Source organism: Branchiostoma lanceolatum, chromosome 6, assembly GCF_035083965.1.
Source record: "Branchiostoma lanceolatum isolate klBraLanc5 chromosome 6, klBraLanc5.hap2, whole genome shotgun sequence".
Taxonomy (NCBI): domain Eukaryota; kingdom Metazoa; phylum Chordata; class Leptocardii; order Amphioxiformes; family Branchiostomatidae; genus Branchiostoma; species Branchiostoma lanceolatum.
This window is the reverse complement of record NC_089727.1, coordinates 2,861,157-2,884,346: the sequence shown is the minus strand read 5'-3', so window position 1 is coordinate 2,884,346 and position 23,190 is coordinate 2,861,157. Positions and strand designations below refer to the sequence as shown.

Sequence of the window (23,190 nt, the reverse complement as noted above, 5' to 3'; positions counted from 1 at the left end):
TTTTTCTGCATTTCATCTTGGCTGCAGATTGATTATGGGTAGGGGATCGGGACTAAGCCCTTAGGAGGCCTAAACATCCAAGGTTGTGGTAGGTACATTTGTAGCCGTACTTTCAACATGTCCGATAGCGAGGGCGGATTAGGCGGGAATTTGTGGCGTTATTTGCGAGATGGGGGTGAATTGTTGATTTATGTCCTACAGTGTGCAAAAGGCACCTTTCTTCTTGCAGGATTTCTTGTTTTGCTCTTTTTTTCTTGCACTCCCTAGTTTTCCTAATCTAGAAACGTTGTTCTTTCTTCTGCATTTCATCTTGGCTGCAGTTGGATTATGGGTAGGGGATCGGGACTAAGCCCTTAGGAGGCCTAAGCATCCAAGGTTGTGGTTCGTACATTTGTAGCCGTACTTTCAACATGTCCGATAGCGAGGGCAGATTTGGTGAGATGAGGGTAAATTGTTGATTTATGTTCTACAGTGGGCAGGCAGTTCTGTCTGCAGGTGAATTCAAGCAAGCTGTGCTTTACTACTTACTCAGTTACTGGGTTTTTCATCCATCTTTTTCATCCATCTTTTTTCATGCACTTCCCATTCTTGCTAATATTGAAACATTGTCCTTCGTTCGGCATTATTGCTACTCCAAGTCCTTTACTCTTCTTTGGTGGCTAAAAAACAAAGAAGAAAGAAAAGCTATCTACCACCAAAAAAATTGTGCCCATAGCTTGTCCAAAACACAAGATATAATGATCAAAACTGGAAGTTCCAATGCGGTACTGCAGGAAGCTGACGGACGACCCAGAATCTTATCATTTCTAGCTTTTGTCACACCCTACTAACACAAATATGAAACCAATCCATTTAGCTGCCCTTCCCACTAATCCTTGACAACGGGGAATGAGCCAGAGAGAGAGAGAGAGTTAGCTTATTGATGAACAGACACCCAGACAAACGTTACCCAAAATAAAACCTTCCTGATTGTGGTAGATTTTAAGATGTAAAGAAGAAATGGGTCAAATACATGCAGGGTGAATAATTTGGCCATCTAAGCCTCATCTGACCATCCATAACACTGCTAGCAAATCATTCTCCCAATTTGTCAAATTTCTACTCATTTTCTCGGCTTCACTTTCAAAGTTTTTCCAGTCTTCTTCTTAACCCCGGCTTTGCTCCGCTTTCTTTTCTTGCCGTTCTTCCAAACTAATGGGGCCCATTGAAACCTCACGGTCGGAGGGTTCGCCAGAGTACCAATCCGCCCTAATTGTAGAGTAAATACACCGGTGAGGCTTAACCCATCCTGGAGTGGTCTTGACTAAGAACAACCGAACCTCAGGTTGCAGCGGAGGTTTATTCAGCTGCTGAGCAAATACCATCGCCACTCAGTCTGTAATGAATCTGTAAAGGTGTTGGGACAAGTGGTGGGAAACTGGAGGCTTCAAGAAGAAGTTGTAATGCTATAGCCGTAACTCTGTGCAAACCTCTCTGACAGTGTGTAAAAAGATGAAAACACTATTAGCTAAGTCTTTTTGTGACATCCTCAGCTGCAAATACCATCTCCACTCAGTCTTTAATGAAGCCGTAAAGGTGTTGGGACAAGTGGTGGGAAACTTGAGACTTATAGGACACTAGTTGTGATGCTTTAGCTACATGTAGCCCTGTGCAAATCACATGCCCTCGTAATAAGAAATGCTTTTGAAAAAGCTGTCCGCACATGAATTATCAGGTCACGATGAGGTGTGTATTGTAGATAAAGTAGGGGGTGTAGAAACCAGGAAACCTCATGCCAAGAATAGTTACTGAAGCAACTGGATAAAATTTTGAAATGACTGTTTCAAAATTTTATCCAGTTGCTTGAGTAACTATTTTTGGCGTATCTTATTACCTGGATGTCTAACCTTCATCAACGTGTTTAGGAAACCTAATCCCCTTCAATAAAAAAAAGTGAACGCACTGAAGTCTTTTTGTAATGTATTCAGCTGCTGATGAGTAAATATCATCACCACTCCACACCAGTCTGTAATGATCTGTTAGGACAAGCGGTGGGAAACAAAGGCTTAGGGAAGAAGTTGTGATGCCTTAGCTGTAACTCTGTGCAAATCTCTGTGTAAAAAGATGAAAACACTGAAGTCTTTTTGTGATGTCTTCTGCTGCTGAGCAAATACTGTTTCCACTCAGTGTATAATGAATCCGTGAAGTCATTGGGACAAGTGGTGAGAAACTTGAGGCTTAGGGGACAAGCTGTGATGCTGTAAATACATGTATCTCTGTAAAAGTACATACAAGTACATACAAAGCAAATACATGTATCTCTCTCGACCAAAGTAAAGTAAAGTAGTCTGTAAAAAGATGAAAACACTGAAGACTCTTTGTGACACCTTAAGCTGCTGAGCAAATACTGTTTCCACAAAGTGTGTAATACATCCGTAAAGGTGTTGGCACAAGTGGTGGGAAACTTGAGCCTTCAAGAAGAAGTTCTGATGCTTTAGCTGTGACACCTCGTGCAAATAACATGGTTTCTGAGTTTTTTGCTTCTTGTGAAAAATGAACCGACTCACTTTTTAAGTGCTAAACATATACTGTCTCCATACAGTCAGTAATGAATTCTTAAGCCTATTTAAGGTTAAGGGAGAAGTGGTGGGACTTGTCAGCTGAAGGGACAAGTTGGATGATTTAGCTGTATAAAGATAGCATTGTTTCTGTTTATGTCCCCCTTTAAGAAAAAAAACAAACTGATACACTTTTTGTGCTGCTAAACAAATACAGTTTTCACTCAGTCTGTAACGAATCCAGAATGGCGTTGGAAGAAGTAGTGGGAAACTTTAGGCTAAGTTGTGTTGCTTTAGCTGTAACATGCTTTTTGTGGCATTTGCAAGAAATTGAACTGACACACTTTTGTGACATAAAGAGCTATAGAGCAAACATGGTCTCCACCCACACTGTTATGAATCATTAAAGGTGTTAAGACAAGTGATGGGAAACCCGTACATTGTTCTTTGTAGCTCAGAACACAATTCATGATATTTGATAAGCTTTACCACTTCACTTAAACTGACACAATTTCATGTTCTTTGCATGAAAGCTATGATCATTTCTCTCCAAGCAGAGGTTGGTTGGGAAAGATCTTGACCTTTTTATCATATGCCTTGTTTTTTGCCCGCTCTCACCACCACCTAAGAGAGCAGACAAAGAACAGGGCATATGATCAAAAGGTCAAGATCTTTCCCCACCAACCTCTGCTTGGAGAGTAATGATTAGCAGGAACAACTACTTGCCAAGGATTACAAAAGCAAGTCTGAACAGAGCAGCAAGTTATTGTGTCCTTTTTGGAAGGATTTTACACAATTTTATGTATCTATAAGCATATAAAACCTCCTTGCTATAAGACACTGAATTGACAAGTTGTAAACATTGCTCTGTAATGTCATCATTCTACAAGTTTGGAATGGTAATACCGGAAAATGTTCAATCCTAATGTCAATGTGCTTCTACACACAGTCCTAAGTATCTATAAGACACTGAATAGACAAGTTGTAAACATTGCTTTGTAATGTCATCATTCCACAAGTTTGGAACGGTAATACCAGAAAATGTTCAATCCGAATGTCAATGTGCTACACACAATCCTAAGTATCTATAAAGCACTGAATAGACAAGTTGTAAACATTGCTCTGTAATATCATAATTCTATAGGATTGGAACTGTAATGCCAGAATCCTGATGTCGATGTGTTTCTATGGTTACAGAAAGCCTCTCCCAAGAGTTGGAGGTGGAGAGGAACGCCAGGACAGACGCAGAGAGAAAACTTCAAGGTGAGAACAGACTCTTTTTTCACCCACTCTTCTGTAACTCAATTCAACAATTCAAACTCTACAACTGGATAGAATTCAGAGATTTACTTCCGGACCATTCGAGTGACATCCATCACTCTTCTTCAGCATCACTGGTGATGAATGTCACTTGAAACGTCTGGAAGTAAATCTCTGAATTTAATCCAGTTTTACAAGATAAACAACTTATCACACAACTGAACTCTAATCCTAATCAAGGATCATTTGTGAAAATTCAGATTTGAATCATGCTATGCCTATTTTAGATAAGAAGTGTCTTACATTATTGTAAGTTGTGAATTGTAAGAAGCTACAAACACTGGTTTCTTAGAATTTGGACGGGTACCCGAAAATTGCAAATTTCCAATATCTTTTTAACCATATAAATTTTTCAAATTTTTAATGCCTAAGTATGCAATTCAGCACCCTGGGGCGCTGTGATGTACTTAGAGATTGTATAGGAACAGCAACAATCAGTTATATTAACTAGGTTACCTTAATTAACGGTAATCCTAGAAATTTCGACAATGCCTTTCCGAGCTGAGGTTGATCAGATGAACAAGCAGCCCAAGGTGCCTTTGTGTGTTCTCCAGATGCAAGAGCTGTGCAAGGATGATTTTTAAAAATACAGATTTGAATCATGCTATGCCTGTCTTCACAAAAGATACCAAAAAATGACACTGCTTATTGAAAAATCTAGAAAGGTACCAGAAATTTGCAATCCGTACCATATTGTAACGGTCAGAGACATGTACAGTCTGTATTACCATAACTACGTAGTACGTATAGATATCTTTTAGAAGACTTCCAAATTTACATCTAGTAGATATAGGTGTTCCCACGTGGGACCATTTAAATCTGGAGAACTCCTTGCCAACTTTTGGGTCACCAGTGTTTAGAGATGAACCAGCAGCCCTTTGTGTCTCCCCAGATGCACAGCTGTACTTCAAGAACCTTTCCTCTTGGTCGTCCCTCGTCAGCTCTTCCGAGTGAAGGAACTTGGGCCCTACTTAATTAGTTTCTACTGTCTTAGGATGAGGCGTCGGCCTTCCTCTGAAAAGTTTGCACGATCCCTCGACGATCATGGAAGATAATCTCCTTCCAGGGCTGTCTCCAAGACCACCCCTCCGTCTCAGTATGGAAACTTGCTTCTTGGGAATGGGACAAACAGGAATTTCATCCCGTCGGTCAAAAAAAGATGAAAATGTATTTTGGTAAGGTTAAAATGACAGATTCGATGACAAAAATTAACAACAAGGGCATCCAAACAATGATTTCTCATTCTTTTGGGTTTGAGGGTACTAAAGAAGAAGAAAATTAGCCCACATTGATTTAAGCACTAGTTTCAAAACTTGAATGAAAACAGTCACAAATTTTTTGTTTTACAGCATCAACTAATCAAAAAACTAAAGCCTTGTTCTTCTGTGCAAACTTTTCAGACCAGATTCAGTAACTGTTGATACAGATACAGTAGAGCTTTAGCCTTCATGTGTGCTTGATTGTTCTCCTTGCAGATGCACGACTTTATTTCAAGAACTCTGTGCTTTTCAACACGTAGAGACCGCAACAGTCACAGCAGAAGCAACCGTCACTCTCTCCACTCAGGATATGCATGTTCCCATTTTTCAAACACACTGCTACCGTATGGGACTTACATGTTCCATTCCTGCAATACCAAATCCCTAACAGAATTATCTTTTCCTTGTGGGTTAGCAAAAAGTTGGGACGAACTGTTTCTGAAACCAAACAAACTACATGTACAGCGGAGTCCATATTGTATCGTTCCAGTGTCTATATATTGTAAATAAGCCGTTTACAGACATGTGTTATGATGAGTGTGAAATATTGTATCTAGTTTAAGTGATATGGGATGCGGCCTAGTGCAAGAGCAGTCAATGCACGGTACATTAGCGCCCTCTTGCAGTACGTAGTAGAACTGCAGCCTGTTAAGCACAAACCATGATGAGCAGAATATGGCTACTCAAACATTTTACACCAAAGATTCTACAGCTCGTTCTTTTCTATTTATCGAAAGGAAGCAATGAGATTTTTTATGCGGTGGGTGAAAACTCAGGCATCTGAGAAAATCCGTCTTACTAAGATCAGAAACAAGCCAACGATGGGGCCAGTTTCTTTGCTTTGTTTGTTTGCCCGTCGCTCGAGACTTGTTCACTAAATAGCAGTTACTCAAGCAACTGGATATGATTCTGGAAACGGTCAGACGTTTAAAGTAGCATCCACTACTTTTCGTCAGTGACACTGAGCAACAGCAGTTTTTTTGATCACGAACTATGAATTGATATGAAAATAAAGTGAGACAACTTAAGTCCAATAGGAAAAGACTGATCAGTAAGTGGCACTTGAACCACACTGTTCAACACAGCCTGCTGTTCGACAAATCTTGCTCAGTGTCACTGACGAAAAGTAATGGATGCTACTTGAAACATCTTTAAGGTTTCCAAAATCATACCCATTTGCTTGAGTGACTGCTACAGTATTTGGCGTATCTTATGACCTGGATGTCTAACCTTCATCGATGTATGGAGAAGTGTACAGTTGTAAATGTGAAGTCGTCTTCTGTGAGTTGTGACTTGTGAAGAGACGACCACTGGGCTTTAACGGAGAGGGAAAACATAGGAGTTATATTTTTCTGCCCCTCCATTTTAAAGCAAACATATATTGGTATGTTCTGAAGACATGATAGCAAAGCCAATATTTGGCTATTTCAAATGTTGTTGTCTTACTTAGCCCTATAGGCAGGTGATACTAGTAATTTAAACTAAAGGACAATTGATAAGATGTAATAGGAAAGTAGTGGACTTGTCCAGCAAAGTAGTAGATGAAAAATGTTTTTTATGTGACTTGTAAAATGTACAATGTGTTTGTAAATGTAAAATAAAAAAGAGCATGAGGTTTTTCCAACATGTACATGTATCGTCTCTGGGTACCGGTAACCACCTCTATGTGGAGCCATATAAGCATCGCCAGTCAGTATTAATATGTCCATATTTGTAACTATCATTTTCCGATAGTTTCCCTACATTCAGATATCTTGAGACCGAGAGGTTTTTGTATCCAAATTAATGACAAAAAAGCAATCAAATTCTACAAGGTTCAATTCTTGTTACTTGTAAAAACAGTCACTGTGTTCTGTAAGAGAAAAGATGTAACCAGTGTACTCTTTTCTGCTTGTAGCTGTTCTTTTGATTTGATTTCAAAGTAAACGAAATCCAAATCATTTTGATATACAGAATAAAAAGACTCTTTTTACACAACCAAGAGATTTGTTCCAACAAGGTTCGGTGACCATCTGTCACCTCCTTCAATCTCTTGGTTGTGTAAAGAGAGTCCTTTTATTCAGTGACTTACCAACCTGATGAAACTATTCACAGATTTTGATATACAGTCAAGCCTGTACATGTGACCCCCTCTGAAGGACCACCTGACCATTGGTATCCAGTCAAACCTGTACAAGTAACCACCTCTGAATATTAACTTTTTAGTGGCACATGGTCCCATGATAGTTTTTGTCATTGACCAAAGCAATAAGTATTGCGGCCATGGTCACTATGGGTAGCCTCCGTTGCAGGCCTTCCCACTAGCGTTTTACTAGTGATTTTTTTTAGTGGGAAGGCCTGCGACCAGAAAAAGCAGGTTATGTTGAAGAATGTAGGAAGGAAGAGAAATTGTGAGCTTTATTTGTAAATAGGAAACCGTCATGCTATCCTACACTGTGTGCTTTATATGTTTGTAAAGTTATTGTATATTCTTCTGCAGCTTGTAAATGTAGTAAAGATAGACACTTTCAAGAACTGGCTATTGTTAACCCATCCAGGTTTGGTTTAAGCAAAATCATTTAGGCCTGATGATGTTTTGTTTACATGTTAATTTCATTAAAAGGTTGCACTGTTGCTGGACAGAAATAGGTCTAGTGTCAAATATAGGGAAGAGAGCACTGTTTTGTTCCAGATGCTGAAACCATTATTTTTAGTTATGACTCCCAAGCATTGTTGCAATCCAACATTACTTCAGCTTCCTCTCTCCAGATTCAGCAATTCCTCTACTTACAAACATGTTCAACAGAAAGTTTCGCTTGGGACATTTTTATGGCTGTAGAATTCATCACAACACAGCTTGCAGTAAGAATAAGAAAGCTTCTGTTGACAAATTTATCAATCAGTTACACAAAGCAAAAGTTACTAACAAGCGGCTGGATAAATTTGGTAAATTGTCAGATGTTTCGGACAGCATCCGCTATCTTTCTCAGTCATTGACAAAAGATACTTGATGCTATATGATTGAAACATCTGAATGTTTACAAAACTCATTCAGTTGTTTGAGTAACTTTTGTATTGTGTATCTTATTACCTGGATGTTCAATCTTCATTGATATATCCATCAGTTTTTTTAGGAGGATAAGTCATTGGTCATCCATTAACACTAAAAATGAGACGAATCCATAATATCCTTTGGGGTGGTTTTGTTGGGTTGTATCATGTTGTGGGGTCATCACGTTCTAGTCTACCTCTGATATACATGTACACATATATGTACAAATAAACTGCAAGGATATGTTCTGTACTCGGATGGCATTAATGTGTTGTGTTGATCATGAGGGATTTCTAAGTAAGAGTTTGCTGGACGGGCGATTCATTTCAGATGATCCACGTATTCTAATCAAAAGTGTTGATTTAAAGTAATTTTCTCCAAATAAAAGTATTTTACTTTGATAGAAATGGTGTTGTCTGTTTTGTCTTAAACTGTGGTGACTAACATTTGTCATGCTCAGGTCAAAGTAAGGTGCTTTAAAAGGTAAGGTAAAGGTACCATACAGTAGTCCCCTAGCATTTATGAGACTGTGGGGTTGTTATCCACTGTGTCTAGGGCACGGTATTGTGAGGTGGAGCCGAACCATCTCCTTCCACCACCTTTTACTTCCCCAACAGAAGCCAGGTGCCTCTTAATGCCACAATGTGCTTTAAAAATCATCTTAGGAACTACTATCTTTTTAAAGCTCCTTGGTCAAAGGTAGAATCCTGGATGCTTGAAAACATACGGAAACCAAATCAGATTTGAAATTCTAATGAATTATCTAAAGTGTCATTTTGTAGTTCTGTTAGTTTCCTGTTCAGTTCTGAAGCGTCCCTGAATGCTTTACAGTGTCAAAAATTTTGCCACTACTGTAAAAGATCTGCAATCATTTGTTCATTCTTTTCTCTGGATGATTCAAAATAAATAGAAGGACAGTTGCACTCAGCTAGGGAACATTCCTGGATAAACATTCAGCCATAGAAACCCAGGATCAATGTAACATTTACATCTGTGTTTAGCCCAGTGTTTGTTGTAATGCGCTTTATGTCATGCCTAGGCCTGGGCCTGATAAGGGTGTTCCGGACTTCCATAGAATATTTAGAATGCATTTCGAGCATGCCGGTTGCGCCGCCGTTGAAAATCCGAATTTGGAGGTTGGAATCGATGTTGTTACAGTTTTGTGTTCCAGGACAGAAAACTCCCTCAACTTTTGGCACATTCCGCATTGAAATGTGTGTTTTCTCGGGTGGGTATGACATAAATAAAATACAACACTGTGTATTTGATCCTGAAGAAGGCGACAGTGGTCATTGAGAATTTGATCCACATACACCTTTGAGTTAGAAAAAAGTTAACCATTGTACTATTATTACTAGCAACTATCATAAGTTCAATGATAAGGGGGTGATATTGACTTCCAACAAACAACTAGTGACCTGTAGCCTGTATTTACACAAGCTCTCGGCCAGAGGTTACTGACCCCTGGCGGTTACAGGACTGGCTGGCCACTAGGAGCGTGATTCGTCAGGCTAAGTGACCTGTTGCTGAAGTCAAAAGTGCAACAACTTTTGTGTCCCAAGCAATAAGGTCAGAGAGCTGAAGAGGGCTATTCTGTGGAAAATTCCGGTGTGTCCAATTTTTTTAATCGGAGAACTGTTTAACTTTTCCATAGTCAATAAATGATAGTGATTGTCTTTCTTAACTTAAGTAAGTCAAGACATTTGAAAATGAAATTCAACAGCTTTTCTACAAGCTTGACAGTGTTTCTGGGTGACACAGTAAGTTGCAAGGACAGCCTTTCTCAATTTCAAGGCAATGTGCGCTTATTCCTAAATATTTTTCACCACCTTATTCATCTTATCATCAACGTCAAACAAATCACGAGAAATAAAAATGAATTTCATAAATGTTCCTACACAAACCCTCAACTTTTTTTTCAAGTAAAGGCCATGTTGATTTGATTATATGGATGGCATGCGCATCAATTTTTGTCCATTTCCACAAAAAAAAGGTTTTGGACCATACTGTAAATCATACCAAGCAGCTGCAAAATAAGAAAATATATGCTGTGGGCTGCCTAAAAAATTATTTTGGGAAATGGATACTAATGTCATGGAATACCGGAGTCAATTCCGAAGTCAAAGAAGAAGATATGAAAGAACAACAATGAATTTATTATTCCGTACATCGTATATTAAGCTTTGTTCATCTTTCCTTACAGTTTTGTCACAAAACTAGTAAGTGTTTTAATCGATGGCAATCCAAAATCCATTTTTTGTAGTAGAATAGTCACGCTGGTCGCACTTCTGGACTTCTATACGTCTGGATAAGCAAGACTTACAATATGTATCAGCAGTTCTGTACCCAAACATGTAGGGTTTCTCACCAGTATGAGTTCTCAACTATTGTGATAAATTGTACTTTTTACCTTCCCTGTATCCACACTCCCCACACATGTAGGGTTCTCACTACTAGTGTGGTTTGCTCGATGGCTGTTCAATATAAATTTCTGGGCTGCAGAAAAGTCGCACTGGTCACACTTGTAGCGTTTCTCTTCAATATGAGTTCTCATGTGTATGGATAAGTGATGCTTCTGAGCTGCCCTGTGCCCACACTCCCCACACATGTAGGGTTTCTCTCCTGTATGAATTATCATATGTTTAGATAAGGTAGACCTTTTAGCTGCCCTGTACCCACACTCCCCACATATGAAGAGTTTCTCACCATGATTTATTCGTCGATGGCAGTTCAAAGATGATTTCTGTGCTGTGGAATAGTCACACTGGTCACACTTGTAGGGCTTCTCTTCAGTATGGGTTTTCATATGTCTGGATAAGTGAGACTTGTTAGCAGTTCTGTGCCCACACTCCTCACACAAGTAGGGTTTCTCTCCTGTGTGTTTTACTCGATGTTGGTCCAAAGTGGACTTCAGGGCTGCAGAATAGTCACACTGGCCACACTTGTAGGGTTTCTCACCGGTATGAATTTTCATATGTTGGGATAAGGCAGACCTGTGAGTTGTCCTGAACCCACACTCGCCACACATGTAGGGTTTCTCTCCTGTATGAGTTCTCTCGTGTGTGGATAAGTAAGACTTATTAGCAGTTCTGAACCCACATTCCTCACACATGTAGGGCTTCTCTCCAGAATGTTTTAATTGATGTTGGTCCAAAGTCGATTTCAGGGCTGCAGAATAGTCACACTGGTCACACTTGTAGCATCTCTCTCCTGTATGAGTTCTCATATGTTTGGATAAATAAGACCTCTGAGTTGTCCTGTACCCACACTCCCCACACAGGTAGGGTTTCTCTCCTGTATGAGTTCTCATATGTTGGGATAAGTGAGACCTCTGAGTTGTCCTGTACCCACACTTCCCGCACATGTAGGGATTCTCTCCAGTGTGTTTTAATTTATGTTGGTCCAAAGTGGACTTCCGGGCTGCTGAATAGTCACACTGGTCACACTGGTAGGGTTTCTCTCCTGTGTGAGTTCTCATATGTCGGGATAAGACAGACCTTTTAGCTGCCCTGTACTCACACTCCCCACACAGGTAGGGTTTCTCACTGGTATGACCTTGCCCGTGACATCCAGATTCGGAATCAGCCATATTGTTGACCTCTTATCTGAAAGATTATCATTTCACAAATTAATCACAATCAGTATTAATTGACGGCATCTATCTATTTGTCTGTGTAAGTGTTCTTGAATACAATACAATGGTTAACAGTTTAATAAGTAACTGGATAGATTTTGGAAATGGTCAGATATTTCAAGTAACACCTGCTGTCTTTAGTCAGTAACGTGCGTCAATCTATCATAAGCTCCTACATGACCTCCTTTCATCAGTGACACGAGGAGCTAATGTAAAGCCCGTCACACTTGTGCGTGTGGCTGCTGTGTGAGTTGCGCGTTGACATTTTTTCCGTGCGACGCCGTGCGCACAATACGCTTATCACACGCATCTTGGTCGATTTGTGTAAGTTTTATGTACGCGGCCATGTGCACAATATGGCCCAGTAGGTATGATAGTTTGGGGTATTAACAAAATTACGCTAATACGCAAGTTATTTGTTATGAATACAGTCAAACCTGCCTAGGCGACCACCTTTTCAACGCGACCACCTGGCCATGGTGACCGCTTTTTCTCGGTCCCGAAAATTTTCCCCATAGGCACAAGCATTAAGCTGCCTGCCCAAGGCGACCACCTGTCCAACGCGGCCGCGACCGCCACGAATTGGGACCGCACAGAGCACAATTCCTGCCCATGGCGGCCGCCTAATTTTCAAGCGTGTGGTGACATCGGATCATTTTGCTGTCGGATTTCACGGAAATGTTTTCAAGACTTTGAAGGACAAAAATAAGGACAAAAATATATGGAATAGCAATGTTATAGCATCGATTCCTCCATGAACTGTTTTGATAAAACGTTCCCCCTATAAACATTGTAAAGACAAATGTTTGTGATGTTGTTGTGCCTATCGTAATCTTATAGTTTACTGCAAACTCAGTTCGGTTTAAACTCAATTTTCAAAACGAATACATAGTGCATGGCGTCAAAAAGTCAGATTTCACAGCTAACAGAAATTACTATCTATTTTTTTGTATTTTCAACAAAAATGTCACTGTGTCTTACTAAATTCCACCGAAAAATGACTTCGCGGCGGGCAAAACATCGGGCGAGAAATGTTGTTCCTTGGTCCCGACGCCATCTTGGATTTGGCGCGGCTCGGATTTGACGTACCGCTGACCTTTCTAAAACACGATGCTTTTGTGTATGAACATTTGCGAATACTCTAGTTATTGATGAAAATTGATATTCTTATATTCTTTTTATTCCCATGAATCTCACAAACCTTTATTGGACACTGTGCGTTCTGCTGCACTGACTTACCATTCCATGCGGTCGCACAGAGCTTGGCGGCGCGACGAAATCACACCGTTCCGTTTTCATCTTTAGTTGTCAGATCGAAAACTTTTTGACCCTTTCATCCAGCGGTCGGCGCCCCAAAAAAATGCTGGGGCCAGCAGGTGTTATCTCGGGATTTGTCTTAGGCCTTAAAACTTCGATGATGTGCGTGTGTGTAAGGTGTGAATTCGGGAGGGCGCTGCGAGATTATCGAGGCAACCATTGTTTTGTAGTCAAAATTATGACGAAAATTTTTACACGATGTAGTGGTATACAATTATTACAACGATAACGGAAAATAAAATTTTTGTAGGATCTTTCTTTCAATGAGAATTGAACCTGGTTGGGGTCATGCTGTCTAAATTCCCATAATTTCCATCCATTTACGTACTGTATTTGAAAACCTCGACCTGGAAACATGTGAGTGGAATCCTCTTCATGGCGACCACCTGTCCATCGCGACCATTTTTGCTCGGTCCGCCGGGTGGTCGCCTTGGGCAGGTTTGACTGTAGTTTTTGATTGTTTTCATGAGTGTGTGAGGTACATCTAACATGTGAATAACGAAATGTGAGTCACACATTCGTCAAAACAATCGCAAAACTGTTGTGCGTACGGATGCGTATTGTATTTTGTCTGTGCGTGGCTCACACGAGGTGTTTGTGGGCTCAAGTGTGACAGGGCCCTAAGATCAAGGTATGTCACTTACGAAAGGTAGTGTAGGCTACCCGAAAAGTCTGTACATAAATCTACCCAGTTGCTTGAGTAACTATTGTATCACTACACCCCACAGCAATATCTGGCACTGTATAAAAGTACAACATCCTCTATGAACTCATGGACAGGGGCAGGTACAATGCTACCAAATGCTGCCATAGGTACTGTAAATGCAGAAATGTTCCAGCTTTCGCAGTTAACTTAAAACAACCGCGAAACCTTTTGCCTACCTATAATTTACGATAGCAAAAGCGAACATGTACACGGGATTTTCTTAGTACCAGCCTTCCGTTCGCTACCCGCTGGCAGCGGAGCTCGGGTAGCGAACGGAAGCTAAAAAAGGCTGGTACTCAGGCTAGCATAATTTTTTTCTCCCTACCTTGAAATCGAATTGAATCCCAACGAGGCATACTTTTTTAGGTGTTGGAGTACTTGGGATAGAAATCTGCAGTGTTTTTACTGCTACTTACGTCAGACAAATCAAGGATGTTAAATACAGATTTAACCTCCTTGGACAAATCGACAAAGAAATTCTGTTTGTCAAACTCTCGCCCCCCTCCCCATGAGATCAGACTTCAAACGTCGGTCCAAGGTCGAACAATAGCATTGTTTGGGACGGAATAAGTCAGGCGGACATTAAGTCAAATTCTCTACCTTACTTTCCCTCGTCTTTAGTACTCACCAAAACACGACAAGTTGATCAAATCGCTGGACAAACCAGACCGTCGCGTCGCGTTCCTGCCACAGTAGACTCAGTGACCGGTATGGAGGTCAGTTTGGGTCAACAGGGGTCATAAACTGTACCTGATTACCCACTGAAGGTGACGTATGTTCGTTATAGCAATTCAGTCATGTAAGGCCTACGTTATATTTATATAAACCCTCTTGATCTAGTCGTCGTGACTTTGAGAAACAAATCGTAAGTACAGTAGTACTCAATCTGGAAAAATTGACAAAGGAGCAGACACTAAACAGCAATGAAAAACTGCACCATCAGGTATAAGTTTCAAGTGTTAACTACAGTATTTTGGGTGTAAAATCACAATGGATCAAAAGCGCCATGTAGCAGTGAAGAATATTAATGCAGCTCTACGTATACAATTCACAGAAAAGACTGCCATGGAGCTCCGGAGAGGGGGTGTTGGTGTGGAAGATCTGAAAGTTAAAGATGGTAAGGATGGAAGTGTGGAAGGGATCGGGCAGAGACCTGAAGCCACCACCTGATGGAACCCATGAGGAGTTCTACAGTATCGTTGTTGGGTGATGAAGCTTCTGTCAGGGTGTGTGATATCGTGGAGAAGTGTAAGTTTGAAGGCCATGTGGACCATGTGGAGCAGGCCCGTGAAGACCTGGAGAAGAATGTCGATGTGGATGATGCGTGGGCGCAAATATTGGGTGATGTACAGGATGGTAAGTGTGTGGCCTCTAAAGTGGTCCTGGAGGAAGTGATAGGAAGGGAAGAGAGTCAGGATGATACAGAGGAAAAAATTCCTGAGTTTCCTGCATAATTATGCAAATGAGGTCCTCACTAGCATAAATCATGGCCAGATGAAGTCACCTATGCTAAAGGTAGGTACGTCTCAAATATGACATGTGTAGCTTGTACGGTAAGGAAAATAAGTTAACTAAAAAGGTGCGCTAAAAATGGGCATGAGAGGGGGCACTGCTCTGGGGTCACCCGTAATCAGTAACCTTCATTTAGTTTCAATTCCTAGTTTCATGACGGTACATGATTTACGTAAATCGACAACTGTACTCATGTAACACAGAAACTGATATCCAATTACGATGTTTCAGAATGCTTCCCCTGTAACGTTACGTGTGTTAGCGGTAGATCGCATGGGAAAATGAAAGAATGCAAAATCAAAACAGTCATGTCTTTATTTTCAGGGTTAATAAAGGGTTAATGAATTAAGTTAATAACTGAATAATTTCGTCTGTTTTCTTTGTGCTAGTGTTTCTGACTAAAAATACGCCCCTCGACCATGGTGGTGCGATCCAGCTGGGCATTTCGCATAATTGCACAAGCCGGATACTAGCACAAAAACCGCTGACAAATGGGTGGTGCAGTAAAGCGGACTCTACTGTACTTGGATATGAAATACATTCATACTGTGCATGAGCCATTTCTTTACGCTTTTTACTAGAGGCTGCGACAGCGCTGCGGCGCCTGAGCGATCAAGGATTAGAAGGATCGCTCAACGAATTCTATAGATAAAGAACGAATTATTTCTACATCTTGTGTGTTTTGTTGTCTTTTAGATCATACTTTTACATCATGCAGCATATTCCAATTGTGAAAAAAAAAATTACACCAGTCCGATTTTGGTCGTTGTGCGGTCGCTCAGCGTTCGCCATCTCTAGTCCATGGGGCAGGTCCCTCAAAATAGCAATTTGGTACCAAACAGAGGAACAAAGGGAGACCAAAGTTTTTTTTGAAAAGGTTGATTCGTGGATGAAGGTTAGACATCCAGGTAATAAGATGTGTCAAAAATAACTACTGAAGCAACTGGGTAAGATTTTGAAACAGTCAGACGTTTCAGACAGCATCCGCTATCTTTCGTCAGTGACTAAAGAAGGATCTGGTAGAACTAGGTTTTATACCAAAACTCTGAATAGATATGTTAATGAAGGGAAGACAATTTCAGATGGTTCAATAGGATAGTAAGTTAAGACAAGGTTTTATGCTAATCAATCAATTAGCTCCTGTTGATTCCTCTACTTTATCATATTGCATGATAACGATGTCAAATGTCCAGCTTTATAGGAATTATCACGTGATATAGTGACGTCACTCAATGCCATAGAACGGACAAAAACGTCTATATTCAAGTTATTCAATGTGGTTTCAATGCATATCAACCATATTTCATGGTTTTTTCTACACGTTTATATCATACAAAGACAGGTTAAGTACATTTGAAAACATTTTGAAATACAGTTACGCAGATGTCTATAACAGTTGCCATGGAAACGGTGAAAAATAACATTTTCTCACAGGAACGCTGTTAAACAAGCCATTTTGGATGCTTATGAATTCCAGGCATCATCAAGACTTGGCCAAGGAAAGCTGCTCATGGAAGATGATTATCGTGGCTTATGATTAACTTTGGTTACTGCAGATACAAAAAATCCATGACAGCACTCGTCCCTCTCGGTGGTACCAAAAACCTGTTTGGCCCATGGACTACTAGTGGAAAGGGGAGCTTAACGGCAAACCACGTCGCAATCCACGCGAGAGTTGATGGAACAGTAAGGAACATTGGAGATAGTAAAATAACCATAAGGAGTCCGAAATGGGCTTTCTCTCCTGACAATAACTCAGATCAAACTACATGCTAGTTATTCAAAGCACTGCGAACTTCAATCAATACACTTTATTCTTAAATCAATGACAGCTTTTAACCTATGTAACATCAACTAAGATAATTCCATCCGGGTACATAATTCCGCCACCATGAAAAGATGCGACCAAACAAATTTCCAACCCAACGCACCCCAGTATAATGCACTACTTTGAACTTATCAATACAATCAATACAATTCATTTAAAATCAATAACAACTATCAACCTGCGTATATGCTAGCGCTACCGCTAGACAGGTTCTTATGTAGAGTAGATTAATCGGCCGATGCGACCATCTTTATGTAAACTTATACAGCAATCTTTATTGACACAACAAAAGTACAGCGACTTTCGTTAGGTCTTCTACAACAAAAGTACAGCGACTTTCGTTAGGTCCTCTACAACTACGCATGGAAGCAATCACCTGGATACAAAGGAATTAACCTACGTACTAGTATATGAATACAATGATTAAGGTTAGACATCCAGGTAATAAGAAAAATGATAACGCCAAAAGTGATTACTCAAGCAACAGGATAAAATTTGAAACAGCTATGAGTTAAGTATATGAATCTAAGTATATGAATAATTAAACATGTCGAGTTTAACATTCTTCGATACTAGTGTATTTACCTATTCATCACTTACACTACTAGAGCCCGATGGAAGCGTAAATTTCGCCTCTATCATTTCACACTAACGCAACCCGGGGTAAGGTTCTCGCCGACTATCCAAGGCCTCTTTAAGGTCCGTTAGGGTGGATATAAAAGTGAGGTATACAAGTCCCAGGTCGAGACTTAGAATCAATCTTCTTCTTCTTCTCTTTTTCATCCTGACGGACGATCCGTTCAGCGTCGATGGACTCGTCCGTGGGCGGCGAGTCCAGCTTTACTCTTGCAGTGTTTTCCACTTCTTAAACACTGTTCTTGAGTTGAGCCCTTGGCGTGAACAAGAAGGCAGGGTATAGTGATGGCAGTTTGCCTTAGGACTACCACCACTCTCTCCACCATCCATCAGCAGGCAGGAGGCAGAACATATCCGACGTCCTGTCCAAGTTGGATGGCCTTATCCGTTGGCCGAACCAGTATGCAATGTAAACTCTGGAACGCCCTCACCGACACGCAGAGCCGGGTGCAGTTCGTCCGCCCTCTGCTGAGGCCGTTGACCGTCTACTATTCAACTATTTTAGAATCAATATGCGATTGCAAAATATAAATTTTCAATCAATCAGCCTTAATGACAGCTTACTTCTTTCCATCGAAAGGAGTATGCTTCTCGTAACTCCAACTGCAACTCCAACAAAACTCGCATGTCGAAGTTTAAAGTTGTGACAGGGTCGAAGCTGGTGTCATGTTTAACGGCACGACTCGAAAGTGGTTAGGCCATGTCGAGATATCCGTTAAAAAAATATGCTGTAAAATTCAAATTTAGGAAAATTGGATACTTATGTCGTATTCCAAATTCAATTCAAAAGAAGATGTGAAAGAACAAAAATGAAGAGAAAAATCTATTATTCGGTATACCATGCTCTGTGTGTTCAGTTTGTTCATCTTTCCTGACCACGAAGATTTCATAATCAAGCCAACCTTTTTTGCTAAACTTATTTTTTCAATTCGAAAAGAAACACACACAGATGGGTTTCAGCTTGATGTGACACCCTCCAGATATATTTTTCGCCAAAGGCGCGACATGCTCCCGCGGGAAATTTGTGACAAAATACAGACAAGTCATAGCTTGAGTTTTGGAGCCTAGTTTTGGGGAACGAGACATCGTCCGCTCTGCACCTCCCCCCCCCCCTGTGACGCCGGCACGGTACTCACACTCCACACATAGGTAAGTCTTCTTTCCAGTGTGTTCCAATACATAGTGTTGGATCAAGTTGGATTTCCGTGCAGCAGAATAGTCACACTGGTCACACTTGTAGGGGTTTTCCCCTGTATGAGTTCTCACATGTTGGGATAGGTTACAGATTTTAGCTGTCTTGTATCCACACTACTCACATACGTAGGGTTGCTCAGTAGTGTGTGTAGTGACACGGTGTCGGTTCAAGTTGGATCTAAACGCAGCAGAATAGTCACACAGGTCACACTTGTAGGGTTTTTCTCCAGTATGGATCCTCACATGTTGGACTAGGTTTGACCTGTTAGCTGTCTTGTATCCACACACTTCACATACGTAAGGTTTCTCACTAGTGTGTTTTGCTACATGGTGTTGGTCCAAGTTGGATTTCCGGGCTGCAGAATAGTCACACTGATCACACTTGTAGGGCTTTTCCCATGTATGAATTTTCACGTGTTGGGATAGGGTAGAGATGTGAGCTGTCTTGTATCCACACACCTCACACTTGTAGGGTTTTTCTCCAGTATGTTTTGCTTTTAGATGGTAGTCCAAAGCAGATTTAAACGCAGCAGAATAGTCACACTGGTCACACTTGTAGGGTTTTTCGCCAGTATGGATTCTCACATGTTGGACTAGGCGAGACCTTCGAGTTGTCTTGTATCCACACACTTCACATACGTAGTGATATTCACCAGTGTGTTTTGCTACATAGTGTTGGTTCAAGCTTGATTTCTGGGCTGCAGAATAGTCACACTGATCACACTTGTAGGGCATTTCCCCTGTATGAATTCTCACATGTTGGGATAGGTTAGAGATTTTAGCTGTCTTGTATCCACACACCTCACAAATGTTAAGATTTTCTCCAGTATGTTTTGCTTTTAAATGATAGTCCAAAGCAGGTTTAAAGGCAGCAGAATAGTCACACTGGTCACACTTGTAGGGTTTTTCTCCAGTATGGATTCTCACATGTTGGACTAGGTTAGACCTGTTAGTTGTCTTGTATCCACACACCTCACATATGTAGGGTTTCTCACTAGCGTGTTTAGTGACATGGTGTTGGTTCAAGTTGGATTTAAACGCAGAAGAATAGTCACACTGGTCACACTTGTAGGTTTTTTCTCCAGTATGGATTCTCACATGTTGGGATAGGTTACAGATTGTAGCTGTCTTGTATCCACACACCTCACATACGTAGGGTTGCTCAGTAGTGTGTTTAGTGACATGGTGTTGGTTCAAGTTGGATTTAAACGCAGAAGAATAGTCACACTGGTCACACTTGTAGGGTTTTTCTCCAGTATGGATTCTCACATGTTGGACTAGGTTTGACCTTTGAGTTGTCTTGTATCCACACACTTCACATATGTAAGGTTTCTCACTAGTGTGTTTTGCTACATGGTGTTGGTCCAAGTTGGATTTCTGTGCTGCAGAATAGTCACACTGGTCACACTTGTATGGTTTTTCGCCAGTATGGATTCTCACATGTTGGACTAGGCGAGACCTGTAAGCTGCCTTGAATCCACACACCTCACATACGTAGTGATACTCACCAGTGTGTTTTGCTACATAGTGTTGGTTCAAGCTTGATTTCTGGGCTGCAGAATAGTCACACTGGTCACACTTGTAGGGCATTTCCCCTGTATGAATTCTCACATGTTGGGATAGGTTAGAGATTTTAGCTGTCTTGTATCCACACACCTCACAAATGTTAAGATTTTCTCCAGTATGTTTTGCTTTTAAATGATAGTCCAAAGCAGGTTTAAAGGCAGCAGAATAGTCACACTGGTCACACTTGTAGAGTTTTTCTCCAGTATGGATTCTCACATGTTGGACTAGGCGAGACCTTTGAGTTGTCTTGTACCCACACACCTCGCATACGTAGGGTTTCTCACTAGTGTGTTTAGTAAAATGGTGATGGTTCAAGCTGGATTTCTGTGCTGCAGAATAGTCGCACTGGTCACACTTGTAGGGTTTTTCTCCAGTATGGATTCTCACATGTCGGGACAGGGCTGACCTTTGAGCTGCTCTGTATCCACACTCCCCACACATGTAAGGTTTTCCCCCAGTATGTTTTGTTCCGTGTTGTCCATAGATGCTGCTGGGATCTTCCATCGTTTGCTTTAATCTATTGGGAACAAAGATATGCAAATTTTGGTGAGAGTCATTATGCAACAACTTCTTCACAGACTTTTTTGACCCCTTGTGCCTAATATCATGAAATGACAAAAATAATAGAAAACACCTGTGACACGCACACAACGAAACTGAAGTAGTCAAACATTACTATGCCATTAGTCATGAGTAGCTGATTTGCAATGTTGATATCATTTGTACTAGTGGGCGTTTCCATTGTTTTGCTACTCTACTTCTTTACACTGCGATCTGAGAACCATGCGAATACATAGTTTTCCCTTATACTATGAAATCAAGTGCTCACAATAATACATGAGTTTACAGTAATTTGGATGAATTGACTACTTGATTGTTTAGATTACTTGCAGTTCCCTGTGAAATGAAGATCCCCGAAGTACTGTCACTAGAGTGATTATGATTATAAGAATCATGCATGTAAAAATGACGTTGACTTGTCGTTTGTATATATGTTATACATATGTGTGTGTACTGAAAATATAAACTAGAAACGGGTAACGTAATTCTCCCAAGTCAGCTCCTTTAGCTCTGCACTTTCTGTAACAAAATTGGCAATGGTTTGCTTATACCACAGATCAAGAAAACTTAAGCCATATAATTTTAACAGACGACGTTTTAATGGAGCTGGTAACGCATTCCTGTAAAGATTCATACGGATGTCGGTTGCGAGACATCGCCTCAGAACGTTACCAAAAAAAACAAAAGCACGTGTCCCACAACGATAAATAAGCTGAAAATTGCAAACTTTCCATCGTACAAACACAGATAATCACTATATTTCTGGAGCAAATAGGCATCTGCAGATAGTCTACATATATCAGGGGATATCTTACCGTTACAAGTAGAGAGCATAACGTTATAACTGTGTTACAAAATGCAAATGAACCGTGGGAAAGTTAGGAGTATTTCTGTTAAGCCCCGGTTACATATTGCAAAACATGGCTCCCATCACCAGCCAACCAAGGCGGCAGGTCAGGAGCAGTCTGACCAGTTTTAGATTAATTTGACCCCCAAACACGCCGTAGCCACTACTGACCTACTCCCAACTACCAGCCAACCCATTCCCGACCTCCCGTCCACAGCCCAATGTTTTAAAGGTTTCGAAACATTCGTCTGGCGCAGCCGAACACCTCTGTATAACGTAGCCTCGCACATCCGTGACCTATTTCAATGACTGTATCTACCAGTTTTGCCAAGTTACTAGTATATTTGTTGATAAGGACCACAGGAAAGTAGCTGCACTTGTATATTGTTAAGTTAATTGTCGATCTGAACAAACTCAACCCCTAAGAGCCACACCTCGGGCACGTTAAAGAACCCACCGCACTTATCGAGAAGACTAAAGAGTGGATCAAACATTACAGCCTGGGCCGGGTTCTCACATTAAAAAGGTGATATTCACCTGTTATGTCAATCCTTCCACAAATGAAGTAAACCTCGAGCAATAAAACTATTACATTTTATAAAGGAATAGATTCTAAAATTCGTAACGTTACCTCCAGTGGTGGACTTTCCACGCCAGCCGCTTCAGAGAAATGGAGAAATGCGTCATCCGATCTCAGAAGCTAAAGTTACCAGTTGAAGGCGGTTGTGTTTTTAGTGAGGTCACCAATGACTTAGGACCAGATGACATACCAGCAGAGGCACTCAAAGCAGACCTAGTGAACTCAGTCAGCATGTTACACAGTCTGTTCAGTAGAATCTGGGAAGAGGAGCAGGTTCCAGCCGAGTGGAAGCAGGGTATACTGGTCAAACTTCCAAAGAAAGGGGATTTAAGCAACTGCAGTAACTACAGGGGGATTGTACTCTTATCAACAGCGGGGAAAGTTTTTAATAGAATTCTATTAGAAAGAATGAGGGACGCTGTGGATGTCAAGCTGAGAGACGAACAAGCAGGCTTCTGGAAGAGTAGATCCTGTGCCGACCAGATTGCCACCTTACGCATCATAATAGAGCAGTCTCTGGAATGGAACTCACCACTATACATTAACTTCATAGACTATGAAAAAGCCTTTGATAGTATAGACAGAGCCACTCTGTGGAAGATACTGCGACAATATGGGATACCGGAAAAGCTCATCTCTCTTATCCAGAACACTTACAGGGA

At 40.9% G+C, this 23,190-nt stretch overlaps 3 protein-coding genes across 9 annotated transcripts in view; 1 reads left to right on the top strand and 2 right to left on the bottom strand.

Moving 5' to 3' along the window:
* Positions 1-8,554, top strand: part of LOC136436136 (dachshund homolog 1-like) — a 64,619-nt gene extending 56,065 nt beyond the window's left edge. For 5 of the 7 annotated variants that reach the window (XM_066429894.1, XM_066429896.1, XM_066429892.1 and 2 more), the window contains 2 exons: positions 3,735-3,800; positions 4,750-8,554. In XM_066429894.1, coding sequence (XP_066285991.1) covers positions 3,735-3,800; positions 4,750-4,811 — 128 coding nt within the window. In that variant the 3' untranslated portion in view covers positions 4,812-8,554. The remainder of the gene's footprint in view (positions 1-3,734; positions 3,801-4,749) is intronic. The other 2 variants (XM_066429893.1, XM_066429898.1) reach the window with 1 other exon arrangement.
* Positions 8,555-10,282: 1,728 nt separating this feature from the next.
* LOC136436135 (zinc finger protein 135-like) lies at positions 10,283-14,566 on the bottom strand. Its single transcript, XM_066429890.1, has 2 exons — positions 14,433-14,566; positions 10,283-11,752 (listed from the first exon to the last, which is right to left on the bottom strand). Exon 2 carries the CDS (start codon positions 11,734-11,736, stop codon positions 10,528-10,530), a length of 1,209 nt encoding a protein of 402 aa, XP_066285987.1. The 5' UTR covers positions 11,737-11,752; positions 14,433-14,566; the 3' UTR covers positions 10,283-10,527.
* Positions 14,567-19,088: 4,522 nt separating this feature from the next.
* Positions 19,089-21,044, bottom strand: LOC136437185 (zinc finger protein 845-like). Its single transcript, XM_066431668.1, has one exon. It carries the CDS (start codon positions 21,042-21,044, stop codon positions 19,089-19,091), a length of 1,956 nt encoding a protein of 651 aa, XP_066287765.1.
* Positions 21,045-23,190: the final 2,146 nt, after the last annotated feature.